An 18,980-nucleotide genomic window follows, 5' to 3' on the forward strand; every position below is an offset into this window, starting at 1 on the left:
CCCATGGGAGAAAATTTCAACAGAAAACGTGTTACCTTCACACTTCTGTGAGGTCTCGCTCTGTTTGTGTCCAGCTGGGCATTTACACTCATAGGATCCCACTGTATTGATACAGTTACCACCTTGGCACAGGCCAGGTATAGCTTGACATTCATCCACATCTGCAAAATAAAAGGACATACTTTGCTCAAATAGATCCAACAAGCCAACATTTTTTATGCCAGGATGCTATGGTTTTAATAAATATAACAATATGATTTTAATTCTTGAAAATAATCAACATGAATCGAAAAAGAGTAATTTAAGGATCGGTGAACGACTAAAGGCTCCAGATTGAAAAGGTTGTCTTCACTGAACAACACCTTTTGGTAGGAGGAATCCTTGAAGATAAGGAAGTCATGCTGCTGAAACTAACCTGAAACTGTGAGGGAACCCAGTTGTAAAGATGGCCATAAACATTGGTCTAAAGTTGAACAAAATGGACGATTTCAACCAAACTGAACATTCGTTGGGTGAAATTAAACAACGAACGATTAGCCTTGTCCGCCTTGTTTAATATTTTCATCCAATAACTGGAAAAAAGTTTCCTTCATTCAAAGAAAGATTGTTTGTGTATAAGTGATCTCTCAAAAAAAGATCTGTTTTTGTTGTCCATGAAAGATCTTTCTTTGAAAGCACATTTCCATAAAGATCTTGCATCCATTTTATGTATGGGCAGTTTGATCAACTGTAAAGACCAATATGGACTAAAATCTGTATGGTGGTATCTGAGAAGTGATTGTTCACCAGATGATTGAAGTACAACCATCAACCCACTACTTTCACACTCACGTTTGGTGCGGATCCGTCCTGGACCTGCACAAACGCATCTGTTCAGATAATACAATCGCATGCATCCGTTCAGAACGGATCCGTTTGTATTATCTTTAACATAGCCAAGACGGATCTATCTTGAACACCATTGAAAGTCAATGGAGGATGGATCCGTTTTCTATTGTGCCTTACTGTGTCATTGAAAATGGATCCGTCCCTGTGACTTACATTGTGTGTCAGGGCGGATCCATTTGGCTCAGTTTTGTCAGACGGACGTCCGCCTCCAAAGCGGAATGGAGACAGAACTGAGCCAAAAAGAGCCAAACTGAGGCAAACTGATGTATTCTGAGGGAATCCTTATCCATTCAGAATGCATTAAGGGCAAAACTGATCCGTTTTGGACCGCTTGTCAGAGCCCTGAACGGATCTCACAAACGGAAACCAAAACGCCAGTGTGAAAGTAGACTGATTAATGTGTTTGACCAGCTTTAGTGTTTAATTATGCTGTAGTGCCACCACAGGGGGCATTAAGCATTATATGGCTTCCAATAAAATGAAAGAGATGTAGAAAGTGTCAGTGCTGGGTTCTCTAAACAAAATGTGCTGTTTGTAGCTCCTCTCTGCAGATGAGGGTCCAGAAAAGGGGACTATCCTCCTCTGTTAACTCAGAATTTGAAAATGATATAGCAAAATATGTATTATACCATTATACATACAGATAAACCGAATACTCTCATTTAAAGGGGATGGTCGCTGTATCTATATTTTACATTACACATATGCTGGGAACAACACATAAAAGCAGCCAGTAATACGCTGTTATTTAATGTGTTTAATTCTTGTTTACAGAGTTTGCTCTTAATTACAGACCAAAATGGATGCTGGTGGAGGGTCATGTCCAGAAATAAAGAGACAGTAGTCAACTCTTCTAAAAGTAGGCATAGCCTTAACAAAAGGTTTAGGGTGATCAGACTCGTGAGTCTTTAGTTGAAAATGGGCTTTAGAACTTATCACATGAGAGACACAGCTAGATGACTCTTGGAGGGAAAATAAAGCATAATGTAAAAGTAATGAGAGAAACTAGACTTTCTCTTCCAAAGATGCAATTGTTAAATTCAGTTCTACACAGGATCTGAGGACCAGTGCATTTGGAACAGTTGAATATAACCAGATGTGGAGAACACCAGCAGGATTAAGTTTTGGATTACAACCTCAGCCAAATCTTGGCCGCTCTTTACACAAAGGTTTCTCTGTTTGTAACCTTCCGCTAGAAAATTAAGGCAGTGTGTACTCATTAACTACAAAATTAACATGGTTTTGTGAGGCTCAAGACTTTCTGTACGATATGGGAACCTCATTATCCCATGGTTCATTTCAAGATATTACTGTTATTACTAAAATGAAAAGAAATACATACAGTATGTGCTAAACTATGGCTATGGCTACATTTAGTAGCAATGGTGTGTGGATAATGTTAGTCAATAAAGGGGTTTTGTGGGTAGACAATGCTGATTAGCTACCCTTACGATAGGCTATCATCATCAGATTTGTAGGGGGTCTGACTCTCGGTAACCCCACCAATCATCTATCTGAATGGGCTTTGGACAAATGGGGCAAAACTTCAATAGCTGCGCAACCCTTATTAAAGGGATTAGCCATTTTCTGGCTGCATTTGACCAATATGTATGTAAGATGACTAAAGGAAACTTACTAATATAGTCTTTATTGATTTTCTATATTTAATAAATCATGTACTCTTGCGGGGCACATCTTCTATGCTGTCTACACAGGAGACTTGTCCATAAAAAGGCCTCTGATGGACAGTCATGTGACCAGGCAAAAATAACTCAGTCTAAACACATCACACAGCCTTCTCTACTCAAATACACCATACGTGCCACCTTCACTTGCAATGTTGAGAGTTTAGTGCATCTGTAGTGTATTTGAATGGAAGAGACTTAGTGATTTGCCTAGTCACATGACCTTACATCAGCAATCATTTTATGGACAGGACCTCCATGTGGACAGCACAAAAAACTTGGCCAACAAGGGAGAATATCTTATAAAATATAGAAAATGGTGCAGAATATCAACAAAGGCTATATTAGTAAGTGCCATGTAGTCACCTTACAAACACATTGGTCAACAGTAGTTGGAAAGTGGACAACCCCTTTAAGTAGTCAGTGTGCAGTGTAAACAAAGAAGAGACTGCTTACACAAAGGCCTCCTTAAACAGCTGAAAGTCCAAGAATTGTACCCCCATAAAGATAGGCCATCAATATTGTGAACCTAAAACCGTATTGCAGTACATAATAAAGGTCAAATACTGTATATTAGGTTTCTTCAGGCTCAAAAGCACTACAATTACAAAGAAAATACATCAACCTGGCTAAAACTATCTAGTCACCTACCGTAGCTAAGCATTGTGCAGGACCTGAAAATTGTATAGATTTCCTACTGACTTCAGCTGGGTGAGTCTGCAGTGCTTAGGCTAAGTCAGTGATGGCTAACCTCCGGCACTCCAGCTGTGGTGAAACTACGACTCCCAGCATGCTCCATTCATTTCTATGTAGTTCTAAGAACAGCCGAGCAAGTGTGCATCTTGGGAGTTGTAGTTCTACCACAGCTGGAGTGCCGGAGGTTAGCCATCACAGGGCTAGGTCTACATGGTGGCATGTGTCGCACGACAAAAAAGTATGCAGCTACACAGCGTGACACTGAATAGTCACGTGACATTTTTTGTAATGATAGTCAATGGTGTCGCATTGCAACATGCAACAGTCACACAAAAATCTAACTTGGATGGATTTTTTGCGACTGTCACGTGGCAGTATGTCGCATGTTTCAGTGCGACACAATTGACTATCATAAAAAAAAAAGACTTTTCAGCGCCAAAAATTTGCCCGACAAATGTCATTGTGTAGCCCTAGCCTAATGCAGTGAATTCGATATGCCTAAAAATCCCAATCTGGGTTGAGCACTTCCGTTCTGCTTTTGTAGATTACAAAGTGTTCTGCCTTGCCAAACTTTATAGCCACAATGTTTAAATGTGTTACTAGACCACATTCCCTGTCTTTCCAAATCAAACTACATGGATTTAAAATAACACAGAACAGAGAAAAAATGGACCCACAAATGCCAGAAAACATAATTGCATAATGACTGGTTGTTTCCATTCTGACTGAGCGGGTGTCTGACCCTCTCTCGCTGCTATGCCCATTTGTGAGATGAAAAAAACGTAAACTTGTACAAAAATTTAGGCAGAGGTTCACCCCTTAATATAAACATAAAGGGGCCCTTTAAGAAGGAATGTCTGTGATAATGATTGTGAATAAAAAAAAGGACAAGACTGATTCAAAAACTCAATATCAAAATGCCTTTACTAGCTAGTATTGCACAAAATGACCTAAAAAACTCTACTGAAGAGACAAATTCATTTTAACCGACTACAAAAGGAAAAAGAAAAAAAGATGCATTGTTTAAGAGAATTGTTTGCTATAATCATTTTAGAAAACTAGCTCATGTATATCAAGCAGACGATTAAGGCTAGTTTCACACTAGTGCTAGGGATCTGGCAGGCTGTTCCGGCAGGGAATGGCCCGCTGGATCTCTCTGCATTCTAGCATTGCTGGAAGCTTGAAAGTCTCCGATTGGCATCAATAACCATAATGGGGACCAGTGGAGAATTGGCCGGGAAAAATGCTGCTGCATCAGCAGAAAAGGCTTCAATTGTCACAGCAGAATAAGAATTGGAACTGATTGGCAAAGGGTTGCCTTCTCCGTTGAGTCTTGTTTTCTGCTTCATCGAACTGATGGATGTTGACGTGTCAAGCGAGAAACATAAGATAACAAACACCTTGCAACCATTGCTGGAAGAACACAAGCTGGTGGTGGCAGTGTTATGGTCTGGGCAATGTTTTAGTGGCATTCTGTGGGCCCACTCATCCATGTGGAAGGCAAAAGATTTGGGTATGAATCGATCCTTGCAGATCACATACACCCATACATGCTGATGACATGTCTTCCCTGGGGTGGATGGGATATTCTAGCAAGACAAGACAACATGTCACATGGTTAGAAATTACCAACAATAGTTGGACGGGCATGACCAAGTACTCCCCTGGCCCCCTAATTCTGCAAACTTGAATCCAATAGAGCATCTGTGCAACTATCTTGATGGTTGTGTTTGCTCTATGGATCCTCCCCCAAGCATCCCCCAGCAGCTGGGGGATGCACTGCAGTCAACATGGCTCCAGATACCTGTGACAATCTACCAGGATCTTATTTAGTCCGTCCCAGCCAGTCTACTTGCTGTCCGAGCTTCCTGTGGCAGTTACTCTGGATATTAGCTAGGCTTTTAAGTTAATCCTTGATGGTGCTACATAGGATCAATCTAACCCAATACTTCCTACAGTATGTCCTATACTACCAGGGGCAGATTGGCCATAGAGTCTACAGGGAAATTTCCCTGTGGGCTGATACCCAGGGGGGCTCCTGAGCCCTCCTCACGGTCGTCAGCCAGGTAGGTAATGATCGGTTGCTCCCAGAGTTAATTTACACTGGGGGTGTCAAGCTGTTATCTACTTGGCTGGAGTAGGAGGACAGAATGTGACAGCTGGTACTGGTCACCGCAGAGAGGCAGCTTCTGAGGAGGTATTTTGTGCTGCTTGGGCATTATTTTGTACTGCACTGTAGTTTTTGATGCTGCTGGGACAGTTTATTGTGTTGCACTGAATTATTTAGCGCTGCTAGGGCGGTGTTTTGTGCTACAATATGGTATTTCTTGCCCTACCTACTTGTGTTGGCCATGCCTTTTGTGAATTTTGAGCCACCTACAACACTATGCCAGTCCACTGGTATTTTTTTCTCCAGGGCCACTTTAAGTTCCCAGTCCGCCCCTGTATACTATACCCAGTTTCCAGGTTTTACATTGGCACACACCTAATGTAACTGTCTGCCGGATAATCTAGTGACAGATCTCCGTGTACATCTTCAAAATCCTTATTTTTTTCCTGCATTATTTAACCGATTTGTGTTTATTTTTTCTAAAATATCAGGCTTACTTTAGCTTAAAGTTTTCATAAAACTGTGGGAACATAGAAGCCGCGTTTATTCTTTCTGCAGCTTTTTGGGGGCTAGAATGTTTTATTAATTGCTAAAATGTGCCTAGACATGTCCTTTCCTCTATAAAGTGTGTCTAAACTGTACACAAGGAATGAGATGAACACTTTAGGTTCAGGTGTGATTTTCATCACCTTCAAGTAATTGTAAACTAAAGGTTCTCCTGCAGAGGAAAGTTTTGCCACGCCAAATGGCAAGGCGTTTAAAGGCAAACGTTCATCTGGGAGGGGATCTACAAATATGACTTCTAACATGTCAACTATCTCTTTGCATAGCTTTTAATTGTTATGCTTTATCTGTATAGACAGTGCAGAAAGATGTGTGCCGAAAGAATCATACAGCCTATATGTATTCTCTTGAAGGAGGATGAGTTCTGCCTATTTCCGCCATAAAAACAGGAACGTTGAAGGACCTCATACTCTAAGCCCCAGACAGTGGCCAGTTTTTGCCACCATGAAAACCGCGGTTTCACTGTATCTTCAGACTATTGCTCTGTTTCACACCGATTCCTGTAGGGAGCTGCTCTGTTGACTGACAGCTAATAAACTCTCATTTAAGCTAAATTCTTACCAAACCCATAAGGTTTTATCTAAAATCAGTGTTTATGAGCTGTCAGGAGTTCAGAGATAAGTGCTACAGATCCAACCAACCAGTTCTCTGAAGTAGCTCTTTGACGGATTCAGCGTGAAGTAAAGAGCCTGCTAGTCTGCAAATGCACTGAAAGTGAAAGCTGTAGAGGAAAAACTGTTGAACTTGTTAAAAAAGACCAACTGGAAAAATTTAGCCCAAAATGTGTAAAATGCAATGATAAAAAAATTACCCTCATAGGTGTCTATAGCCTTCAAAGACAGGAAAATAGGACTCTGACTTGAGTCATTAACTAGTCTGTTACCTGTTATGTCTGTTTTAGTAAATGGTTATATTCCACATGAAATTACAATTCTGGAGCATATTTTCATATAAATATATGTTGTGTCATTCCTCTATTATTCTTGTTAGAAGTTTATGAGTAAAGGTACAACTGGGTGATGCTTTCCAATCGGTACTGTGAGTGTCAGACTAGAACACTCCCCAAACGGTAACACCCAGCTGTACCTTTACTCAGAAACTTCTCTTATGAACAATAGGAGAATGGCATAACATGCAGTTAAAAGAAAAGGCGTCCAGAATAGTTATTACATGGGAAAAGCAAAAAGTTACTAAAAGAGACATGTCAGGAGAGGTGATAGTTTCTCTAAATAGACAAATATTTAGATGCATAGGGCAGTATGGTGGCTCAATGGTTAGCACTGGTACCATGCAGTGCTGGGGTCCAAGGGACAACAAGTGCATAAAGTTTGTATATTCTCTCCATGTTTGTGTAGGTTTCCTCCCCACTCCAAAAATATACAAAACTGTGTGTGTTGTGTGTTGGGGTCAAGCCATCTACTTCCCAGGAAGTTGCCCAACTGTGCCTGCACCTTGAATCCCTGTTATAGAAGTGAAGTACATTGCACATGCTTGTCATTTTCATGTATTATGCTAACATTTTTCTTCTAGTGTTTTTCCAGTACAAGCAAAATATCATTTTAATATGTATCTAGATATATTTAATATCTATCCATGTAAAAATAGTTTCTTGTCTCTGGGTTAACCAAAAGCTTTTAGGTGCAGTCACACAGAGTCAGACATCCATTCCAGGCATGTGATTATTGACTAGTTCCTGCCACTCAGTAGGTGGGGGAAGGAGAACTCTAAACAACACTCAATTTACTTTGATTAGCAGAGCAATTAGCTACATATTTTTTGCTTAAAATCACGGTAAATCACAAACTTTCCTGGGGAATAACACCATTAACTCATGTATTACTTGTTTGATCTCCTTTGCATTATCTGTTATAAATTAAAGGGGTTGTGCAGGGGTTTTATATTGATGACACATCCTTAGGATAGGTGATCAATATCTGATTGGTGGGGATCAGACAGCCGGCACCCCCGTCAATCGGCTGTTTGAAAAGAAGGCGGTACTCTATGTGAGCGCTACTTCCTCTTCATTACACTGTCTGTTGTCTTGGAAATTAGTGTAATTACAAGTACTCTCAACTTTCATTTGAATGGAACGAGTACTTACACTACGTCGCTGCTACAAGGGAGTCGGCGCGTAGTGTAATTAACAGGAAGTGTCACTCGCATGGAGTCATGTAGGCCATCAATATAAAACCCTACACAGCTCCTTTAAGTTATACTTGTAAGGCATGTAAGGCTCTTTTCACACTGCATTCTGTTATATTTCCATTGCGTTTGAAGTCAAGAACAGTGAACTCTATAGAGCTATTCTCGGTGTCAAAAGTCAATGTCAAAATTTGTTTGGAACTGTTTTACAAATAATACATCAAGGAAGTCATTGCTCCGTTGATGCTGAACTGAACAGACAGAGCCTAAATTATGTGCATGATTCAACTGACCAACCACTTAATTGATGGGCCCACCTATTTCAATTACAAATGTTACTTTATAATAATGATATTACTTATACATTTTACAAACACATTTGGATAATTAGAATAATGAAAAAAGTAAGAAGGTATAAAAAGGGCCTCCAATATGGAGAAAAAATGTGAATGAGATTTGATGATATATGATATTTAGACCAATTTACCTTGGCAAGCTCCAGTTCGGATATTTGGTATGAATCCCCTACGGCAAGGGTGTGGTTGAGCAGGACACATCTCACAAGGATGACCCCAGGCACGGCCAATGGTAGCACAGCACAATGTCTTTGTGCACACAATACCACTAAGTTGTCCTTGACACATTTGGTTGCTGATTTGTGTGAAACATGGTCCGGTACGGTAATCTGAAGAAAGGAAAGACAACATTGAATTGGTGGTGGCAGCAAGTCATACTTAAAAGTCTACATTTGTGTCGCCAAATCAGAAACTGGGCCACAAACATACCATATGGGAATTATAGAAATGCTTGTCTACATTTAGGCCTGGTTCACACCTGAGCATTTTACAGCGCGCTCCTACGCGCTGTAAAACGCACAACAGGCGAAAACCCATGTTTCCCTATTGGCATGGTTCTCATCTGCGCGTTTTACGTTTCACGCGCTGTAAAATGCCCTACGCCCAAAGAAGTACAGGAGCTTCTTTTGGGCGTATTGTCGCACGTAACACCTCTGTTTTTCATTGTAAGACTCTGTGGTCAATCGCAAGGACACGCGTATGACACGCGTTTCCTATTTCCAAAAACACGCTGTGAAAAAGTCAGACAAAAATGCGTGAAAATCGCGCATATCAAATACGTGATGTGTGAACCAGGCCTTAAAACGAAAACAGGAAACGGCTGCTCAGCTTATCACTGGATGAGGTCAGTGTGGCCAGTGATTGGCTGAACAGTAATTTCCTGTGTATTGAGAAATCCCAGGAAGTGGAGATCGCCAGGGGACTGTGAAGCAGCAAAAGCAGAATGGTGGTAGCATTGTAAGGTGAATATGATTTTTTTATGATATTACACTGTGTAGAGCCTTTTCTATTGGCCATACACCCCCTTTTAAAGTTCTGGGAAATTTTTAAAACATTATTATTGGATTGAAGGTTTAAAAATGACACATTTTAGTATTAAACAAATGATGAAGTTGGCTCCTTAAAGAATAAGAAGGCTTTTCTTACATAGTGTATAAAGCAAATAGTTATATCTCCTATTTGATGCCATATTACTGCTTCTTTTATACCAGCACTTTCTAAACCTTATGGACTCTATCCAACAAAAACATAGGAAAGATATAAATGAAAGTAACTGGTATGTCTCGTATGTATTTTATTTTCTTTAATCAAGAGAAAGGAATTTTAAGTGGCTGTTAGACATTGCATTTGTTGTACGTCTAGTAATGCAGTTCCTCTTGTCTTATATGAACTTTACGGAAAGGAGTTAGTCTAAGCAGGAAAGCCCTGGAGAAAACTATAAGAGAGGGGGGTTGTTGCGCTTTCCTGCTATCAGTTCACCATGGTAGCAATTCCCAGGACTGTATTAATTGGGCAGTAAAATATCCCAGATGTAGAAGCAGAGCGATTCCCTCATAGTTTTCCTCCCCCCTTCAATCAGTGTCTAACACTGAGCTCATGCCATTGAGAAACTATAGGGTAGAAATCTGTGACCGTGTTCAGGCTCCTAAGGCATATACTGGATTTGCACATCTGGGATCTTTCAGGCATTATAACACTAAAACATCATCAGGAACTCATGAAGAAGGAGATCTTTCAGCTATCAGAAGATTGATAGCACATTCTGTCCCAGAATCTGTCTCACAAAATTCCCAGATGAGTCTTTTCGAATGGTTCACTGGAAAACACTACCTTCCAGGGTAGGGTTTCAATTTTTTTTATTGGGGCCCACCAGCCAGAATATGTTGATGCCTAGGCTTCATTAGTGGTAAAAGTCCATGCCTGAATCTTTCACGTGTCAACTGAAACCAGGTAAAGCAGAAAAGGAGTCGATTGTGTTGCTAAACCAAATAGTGATGCAGCCTGAGAAAGGCCTGTGTTGCAGAGGCAATCACCATATGATGACACTAGTGAAACTGCTACCTCAGTTGTATCTTATCAACAGCTAGGGCAGTAATGGCGAACCTTTTAGAGACCGTGTGCCCAAACTGTAACCCAAAACCCACTTATTTATCACAAAGTGCCAACACGGCTATTTAACCTGAATACTACAGTCCCATATAGTATATCTTCCTGGTACTTTATCACTTAGCTATAACAGCCTGCCTACATTCAGTGCTCTGCCTGACCTGTTCATAGTGCACCCCCCATGCCAATTTCTTAACCTAACCCCTTTGCCACAATGGAAGCCCTCATTCTCCATGGCCCTTCTGCTGCCCCCTCTTGCCCCTACCTGGTGCTGCTTGAGGCAATCGCCTCACCTGGCCTCTTTGGTGGTGCACCCCTGGGTGCCGGTGCCCACAGACAGTGCTCTGAGTGCCGCCTCTGGCACCCGTTCCATAGGTTTGCCACCACTGAGCTAGGGGATACCTGATCAGAGAGGGCCACCATAGTCTAGGAACTGATCTAGACCATAAGGCTACTTTCACACTGGCGATTTGGCTTTCCGTTTGTGAGATCCGTTCAGGGCTCTCACAAGCGGCCAAAAACGGATCAATTTTGCCCTTAATGCATTCTGAATGGATAAGGATCCGCTCAGAATGCATCAGTTTGGCTCCGTTCCACCTCCATTCTGCTTTGGAGGCGGACACCAAAACGCTGCTTGCCTGGTGATGCAGAGCCATCCTGACTTACAATGCAAGTCAATGGGGACAGATCATTTTTCACTGACACAATATGGCACAATAGAAAACGGATTCGTCTTGAACACCATTGAAAGTCAATAGGGGACGGACCGTTTTGGCTATGTAAAAGATAATGCAAATGGATCCGTTCTGAATGGATGCATGCAGTTGTATTTGAACGGATGCGTTTATGCAGATCCATGACGGATTCGCACCTAACGCAAGTGTGAAAGTAGCCTTAGTTAGCATTAGCTATCATATAGGCAACCCTACTTAAGGGGTAGACTTATTTTGTATAGGACCAATTCTATTACACAAAACATCTGCTCATATCAATAGTAGTTTCAGTAATTGGCACGAAGATAAAGGTTGTGGAATCTTTAAAAATATTTGATGTTGCTTTTATTACGGTACCTAGAGTACCTGTTTTATATAGCTAACGACAATGAGCCTGTGTTCTATGGACAGGGTTACAGATCGGATCAGAAAGTCCAAGGCAATAAGATTTCCATAAAATGTAGGGGCACATTTATCAGGACCGGCGTTTTAGATGCCGGTCTTAATAAAGCCCTATAGTTGGATCGCCTTTTGTCTTTCACCTTTTAAGAAGGAATAAATAAAAGATATATTTTATGGAAATCCAGGTGCCTTGGACTCTCTATTTTACAGATCAGTGATCAAGTGGAATCACGGGCATCTAGTTGTGCAAGAGATCCATACTTTCTTGGGGATCGAGGAGTAGAAGAATTTTAATATCTGTCTGGAGTACTGGGCAAGGGTAACAAATCTACATATGATCTTTTAGTTACAGCATCTTTCTCATGGCTGACCTAGTCTCTGTGAAAGAACAAATGAGCAATTTAGCAAAATGATATATATTTGTGACAATTTCAATTTAGAATTTCTTCAAGGTCAGAGAGAACAACCCTAGTTTGTGCACACATTTTTCTTGTTACAATGTCTGCACGTACATAATTTCAAGGAATTCAAAATGGGCCATGGCAATGAAAACACTGGTAACCGAGAGACAGAATATTCTGCAATTTTTTTCCTGTCTCCAGTTGCTTTATGGATAATAATGGTGTCTCCATATGTCCAAACACACTCTTCGACAACTTGAAAGGACACTATGAAGTAAGTGTGGCTTGTTATTGATGGAAATCAGACCTCGAGTTATTTGAGCCCTGGATGACATAAGAGCAATTATCCACATCTTTGTTCTAGAGTGTAAAATAAATACTCTGAGGGCTATTTACATTATGCAGGGGCAGATCAATCAGCATTCATGAGTCCCCAGCAATAGAGGGGGAATAAAATCATCTGTTACTGATCTTTCAAGCATGTTTCCGTGTGCACAAACATTTCAGCATGCATTTGGACCAGAGAAACATATTGGTTTATAGATGTGGCTGATCATCATCAGTCAGCTGAATGTCCCTCATGATACAGAAGGTATGACAGAGTCATTAGTGGATTTATGAGAAAGATCATTGGTGGATGAAAACATGTCCTCATCATGGATGTCTAATTATAGAGGCATTGCATCTTCTGTAACCAACAACAAAGGTATGAGGACAACCAATGGATGATGATTTGAGTTTGGATTGTTATTGTTTTTACTCACTACTATTAGGACAAAATGCTGGTAACTACTGGTCATTCATTTGTTCAGATAGAAAACACCCAGAGATTAAAAAAGCAAGTAAGATATTGTAGTTGCTCACCGGATAGAAACACCAAATACACATGTGGGTGCAGATAGATCATGGCATGCCTTGGAATCCAGGAATGGCTGCTTCTCCCTCTGCATGGTATCCAAACTGGATTCACAGCTCGATGATTGGGAGAGGATAAAATGCAGATTGTGGGGCGCTGCCACTCGATCAATAATTTACTAATAAAACCAGGATAAAATACAAGAATAAAACAGTGCACTGTGATTCCTTTCGAAGGGTGTCCCCCTTCTTCCTTGAGGAAGAATGTCAGCCCTCTTTCTTGTAGAAGAATGACCCCTACTTCCTTGAGGAGGAAGGTCCCACTCCTTCCTTGAGAAAGAAGGTACCCCTCCATCCTTGAGGAAGAAAGTCCCCCATTCTTACTTGAGGAAGAAGGTTCCCCATTTTTACTTGAGCATGAATGTCCTTCTTATTCTGTGAGCAAGAAGGGAGACCTCCTTTGAAACGTGTCACCATTTTATTCTTTATTTATTCTATTTTATCTTTATGTTATTAATAAATAAATGAATAATTGATCGAATGACAGCTCCCCGCAATCTGCTTTTCATCATCTCCTGCTCATTTACTCAGATATGGCAGTAACTATGTAGTTGAACTGACTCATCCGGTGTCAAACTAATGCTTAGAATGTAAAGCTAGCCTTAAGCTATTTTCACAATAGCGTTAATCTTTTCCGGTATAAAAAAACGCTTCAGTTTTGTTCCTATTCATTGTCAATAGGGGCAAAATGTTACTGAACGGAACAGAACGCTCCAAAATACATTCCGTTCCGTTCTCATACCGGAGAGCAAATCACAGCATGCTGCGGTTTGCTTTCTCTCCTGGAATGCGGAGTAAGACAGATCCGTCATGACCCACAATGCAAGTCAATGGGGATGGATCCGTTTTCTCTGACACAATCTGACACAATAGAAAACGGATACATCCCCTATTGACTTTCAATAGAGTTCATGACGGATCCATCTTGGGTATGTTAAAGATAATACAACCGGATTTGTTCATAACAGATGCAGATGGTTGTATTATCAGTAACGGAGGCGTTTTTGCTGAACCCTGCCGGATCCAGCAAAAACGCTAGTGTGAAAGTAGCCTTACTCATCACATGGAATGTGACTAAAAAGGTGCCAAAGGTTGGGGACCTCTGATTTAGAGCAAGTCATTGCCCATATTCCTCCATAAAACGGTATGTAGTGCCTGTGCCACTGTATGCTGTAGCACTATAAATACTTTACAATGTGTGCTTGTACACCAAAACTGTAATTGTGGGGAACTGGGGGTGTTTTTAATAACTAAATTCTATGATGTATTCATTTGACAGAAAAATATGGTCTAGTTTTCCTGGAGTAGTGATTACCCATATGTACCATCCATTCAATACAATCATGGAACCTATAAGGGAGAGCACTGAGCCATATTGTTCATATTATATAAAATATATCACATTAAGCTTATGCTTATGGGAATTTATGCCCAGTAATATATATATATATATATATATATATATATGTATATATATATATATATATACATATAAATGTTATTAATGGCTTCTTTATGAAAGACCCTGTGTGTTTTCTTTTAGTGGTACTTTAATATGATGTGGAACAGAAGTTGAATGAGCTTCAGACATAAACTAGTGTGCGAGTATGTAAGCCTATGCTGATAAACAAGCCAATTGATGAATTCTATGAGGCTATAATTGTTTATGGTAGATGTCAAAGTGATATAATATGCACGGGGTATAGCCATAGTTGCACTCTTGTATTTCATTTTACGTTATACTGTATGTGTATCAAAGTAAAAAAGGAGTAGACTGCAGTAAATGCGCACAGGATATCGGCCAATATAATCATTTACATACATCTATCATTTACTATATACACATACATTTCAAACATGGTGCAGTCTAAACAGTTTTGAATCTATCATTTAATGATATTCACACACCATCCCTCATGCAATGTTTCACGCTCAAATTAAACATCTGCTTATAGAATTCTAATTCATTATTATTAATTGCAATCTACTACTGTATAGCCCATGACGTTAGCATGTTTTTTGTGTTGGTTTCACATTTTATGTTTAATGTCACATTTGCCACTGCAATTAGCTGTGAAATACCAGCCATCTATATGAATCGGATAGTATGTGTAGCAGGCATAAAAGTGATATTTTTTTGTTCACTTGATAAACTGAGGTACATCTCAGGCGTTTGTCAAGAAGGTCCCGTGATGAATCCTAGGAAATACTATAAAGAACCACATTAAAACTAATGACCAGAATAAAGGTTAAAAGGGAAAGGTTCCCATATAGGGTTGCAATCGCCCCCTTTGGCTAAGATAGGCTTTGATTGTTGGCACATTAGGGGGTAACCTTTTTTGTCAGAATCTTAGTAAAGAGGGTTTAATAGCCAAAGGGTTTCTATTTCTGGAGTTGACTTGTTTTTGAGATTCCTTGACTATGATTGCACTAGTATGTTTTTAAAAGATAGAGTTAAAAGTTTTTAATACGCTGTATTTTTCAGTGATAAGAAAAAGTCATGACACCTGACATGTATTTAATGTGTAAAGTGGTAGCCCAACAGTCCTTCAATGGTAGATGCTGAAGGAAAGAAAGGTTGGGCATGTTGAATCTCCACTGAAATAGACATGCACCCGGCCTAGACTATCACTCTATAGTCTATGGCCAGCTTAAGAGCTGAAAATGGATCAGTAAAAACAATAGGTTTATTGGCCATTACGAGGGGTTTCTAGCTAAACATTTAATTTGCATTATAGAGGTACATAAGCACCTTTACTCAGTACTTTTAGAAAATGTAGGTGGTACCAGGTGATACCTGGAGGACCCACATGTTGAGACTAAACATTGCTGAATGGTGTGCCAGCTATCTGTGGGGCAGCATGTTCCTCATGGTTGTGGAGTAGCCAGAGGTGGCTAGCACCTGACCCAAAAATCCGGTTCGGATAGACAATAGCTATGGTTGCAGTTGGAAAATATTTCTGGGTTAGGCTACTTTCACATTTGCTTTCAGAGCGGATCCGTCTGAGACGGATCCGCTCATATAATGCAGACGATGGATCCGTTCAGAACGGATCCGTCTGCATTATATTGTAAAAAAAATTCTAAGTGTGAAAGTAGCCGCAGACGGATCCGTCCAGACTTTACATTGAAAGTCAATGGGGGATGGATCCGTTTGAAAATTGAGCCATATTGTGTCATCTTCAAACGGATCTGTCCAGGCTTACAATGTAAGTTAATGGTGGCGGATCCGTTTGAATTTGACATTTGCTGAGCAGAGCGGAGCCCAAACGACTGATGCATTCTGAGCGGATCCGCATCCACTCAGAATGCATCGGGGCTGTACGGATCTGTTCGGGGCCGCTTGTGAGAGCCTTTAAACGGAACTCACAAGCGGAGCCCCGAACGCAAATGTGAAAGTAGCCTTAGTTTGGATTTCAACTAGTTCTACAGTAGTATGGTAAAGCACACAACATTATGCTGACATCATATCTTGGGACACAGAAAGGGGGAAACCAGTTGCAGACATGAGGTCTGCCTGGCAATGAAGCTGGTTGAGGTGCAGCGATTTGGGCCAGGCTTCCCTAAGTTATGGTAATGCAGATATATAACAAATAAAAGAAGTGGTATCAATCAACTCATCATCTTAGTCGTAGAATTGTGTTTTTTGTCTGTGTATATCAGAATGAGGGTGCATTACAGTACTGCCAGTAGACATACTGTAGAATTATGGAATTTAATACACTGCCCATCTTGATAGACTAAGCAGACCATACTATTCATATTGTTTATTGTCAGTAGTAGGCGTTTGAATGGCAGAATCACTTTGAGATGTGATTGGTGGAGGAACCACTCAGAAACATGTAAGTGATACCACCCCATGTCCTGTTTTCTATTCTGATTTGTTTTGCTTGGCCCAGCAGTCCTTGTGTATACACAGATGGTGAGCTTGTTTTGTCTCCTAAAACAAGTCCAGGCTCAAAGACATTCTTCAGGGTTTAGAAAATTACTGAAGAAAAAAATGAACCCTCACTACCAGCGACCACTGACATCACATTTAGCAATAAATTCAAACCATATGTGTAAAGGTGTAGAGTTAACAGGACGATGTCAGGTAATAATGTTGCAGCTTATGTTTATCACAACTTTGTGTGCGTTAATGAGTTGTGTGTCCTATTTAATCCATCAAACTCTCAGAACTTGAGCTAGATGAAACAAAGCCTACTCTACTCCTTCCCATAGCTAAATCTGTACATGTGTGCAACAGTGTTCCCCCTTTCCGTGCCCCAAGATATGATGTCAGCATAATGGAATGTGTATCACCATACTGTAGAACTAGCTGAAATCAAAACTAACCCAGAAATGTTTTCCGCCTGCAGCCATAGCTATTGTCTAGGTCCCAATATGTGTTTGGCAGTATAATGTCTTAACTAATTTTTTATTTTATTTTTTAAAATAAAATCAGCTACTTTTCACCATGGAAGACTTAGAGGAAAGACTTGTGAATTTTAACAGTTTGAGGGAAATACCTCCTGTCAAGCTTAGCATATCATTTGGTTTCTGCAGGTCAATATGCTTTGACTAATGTAACAAACAGCAGCAGGGTTTTGCCACATGCTTGTGAGATGGGAAAGACACACTTCAGACCACTGACTAATCAATTTCCTGAGAGACGGAATTAGAGTCAGAAGGTCAGCTGGTGGTGTCCACATGCCTTCCTCCGGGGGCTTCTCATAAACAGGCATCTCTCTCACTCGGCCTGATGACAAAACCACATTACAGCTTCTTCTCTGCGTAGGGGTTGTGGTTGTGGAAGGAGGGGGACAGAAATTTTAACAGCAGTGTTCATGAAAACACAACAACACGCATTGTTTAATCTACATACATATGTACTGCAAGCTTTTCTTGGCTCTTTATCAAACAGTCCTTTTGTTTTAATGAATTGCTGTATCTTGACATCTGCTTGAATCTCCCCTCCCTACACTGCTGATTTCCCTTTTCAAAAGTGAATAAATTTGACTGTAAACCCTTTCAAACAAAGGCATCAGTACACTGAAATATGTAAAAGATGTAAAATGACTACACATATTCAGTGTCATACAATATACATGGAAATAGCAACAGTACAGGTATGGCCACACGGAAAAATAGGCAACAAATCTTGCTGTGAATTTTCTGTAGCTTTCACCCTATGCATTTGCGGTAGAGATCTGCAGCATCAATTGACAAGCTGCTGATTTCAAATGTGCACCGTAAGGTCGATTACCACTGTAGATTTCTTTTTCCGCAGGGTGTGTTTTAAATTTTGTAAAATCTTACCCTCTTTGCTGTTTCTGTAATATGCTGTGGATTTTCTGCCAGCAATTCCATGTTGGACAATTCCACAGTTCATCTGCCTCATGTGATCATACTATGAGGATAGGTTCACATGAGGCAGCATTTCTCTCTCCTACAAAATCAGTAACACCATCTACTCATGCAGTTTTTGCAGCAAATTTAGGCAAAAAATTGGAAAAAAAATCTTTAAAAATATCCATAAAATTGTCCTTTAAACAATAGGTCATTTTCTGAGGACACATTTCCTTTAAGGTTATCACCTGTTAGACCCCCTCCCCAGACACATAGAAATGATTGTGTTAAAACACCTGAGAGTAATGTAGCTGAAATGTATAAAAATCTGTGACTTTAGTGCAAAAAGAAACAAGTGCCAAAACAAACAAAACTCACTTAATTTTCATATGACTATAAAATTTAGTTTACACAGTATGATTGGGACATTATTGGAGTAGCATTTCTTTTTGTGCTTTGTTGCTTGTTGCTGGGTTCATAGTTCTCACTATGCATTTTGTCGTCTTTGTATGTTTATTTTAACTAACTATGGCTGGTGTCACACAAGTATTTTTTACTGGATCTTTTGAGGAGTTTTACAGCTTTTGGTGCAATTTTTTGGCTGGCATATTTAGTATTTTGCAGCTTTGTTTTAGGCAAAAACACCAACTCCAGATGTTGCATGGCCGTCTATG

General features: G+C 40.2%; 1 protein-coding gene across 1 annotated transcript in view; it reads right to left on the reverse strand.

Moving 5' to 3' along the window:
- LOC122946111 (fibrillin-2-like) overlaps window positions 1-18,980 on the reverse strand; it is a 160,276-nt gene that overhangs the window by 65,137 nt on the left and 76,159 nt on the right. Inside the window, exons 7-8 of the mRNA XM_044305466.1 lie at window positions 8,573-8,770; window positions 36-161 (exon numbers count right to left, since the gene is read on the reverse strand). Coding sequence (XP_044161401.1) covers window positions 36-161; window positions 8,573-8,770 — 324 coding nt within the window. The remainder of the gene's footprint in view (window positions 1-35; window positions 162-8,572; window positions 8,771-18,980) is intronic.

The sequence above is a fragment of the Bufo gargarizans genome, chromosome 1, assembly GCF_014858855.1.
Source record: "Bufo gargarizans isolate SCDJY-AF-19 chromosome 1, ASM1485885v1, whole genome shotgun sequence".
NCBI lineage: Eukaryota > Metazoa > Chordata > Amphibia > Anura > Bufonidae > Bufo > Bufo gargarizans.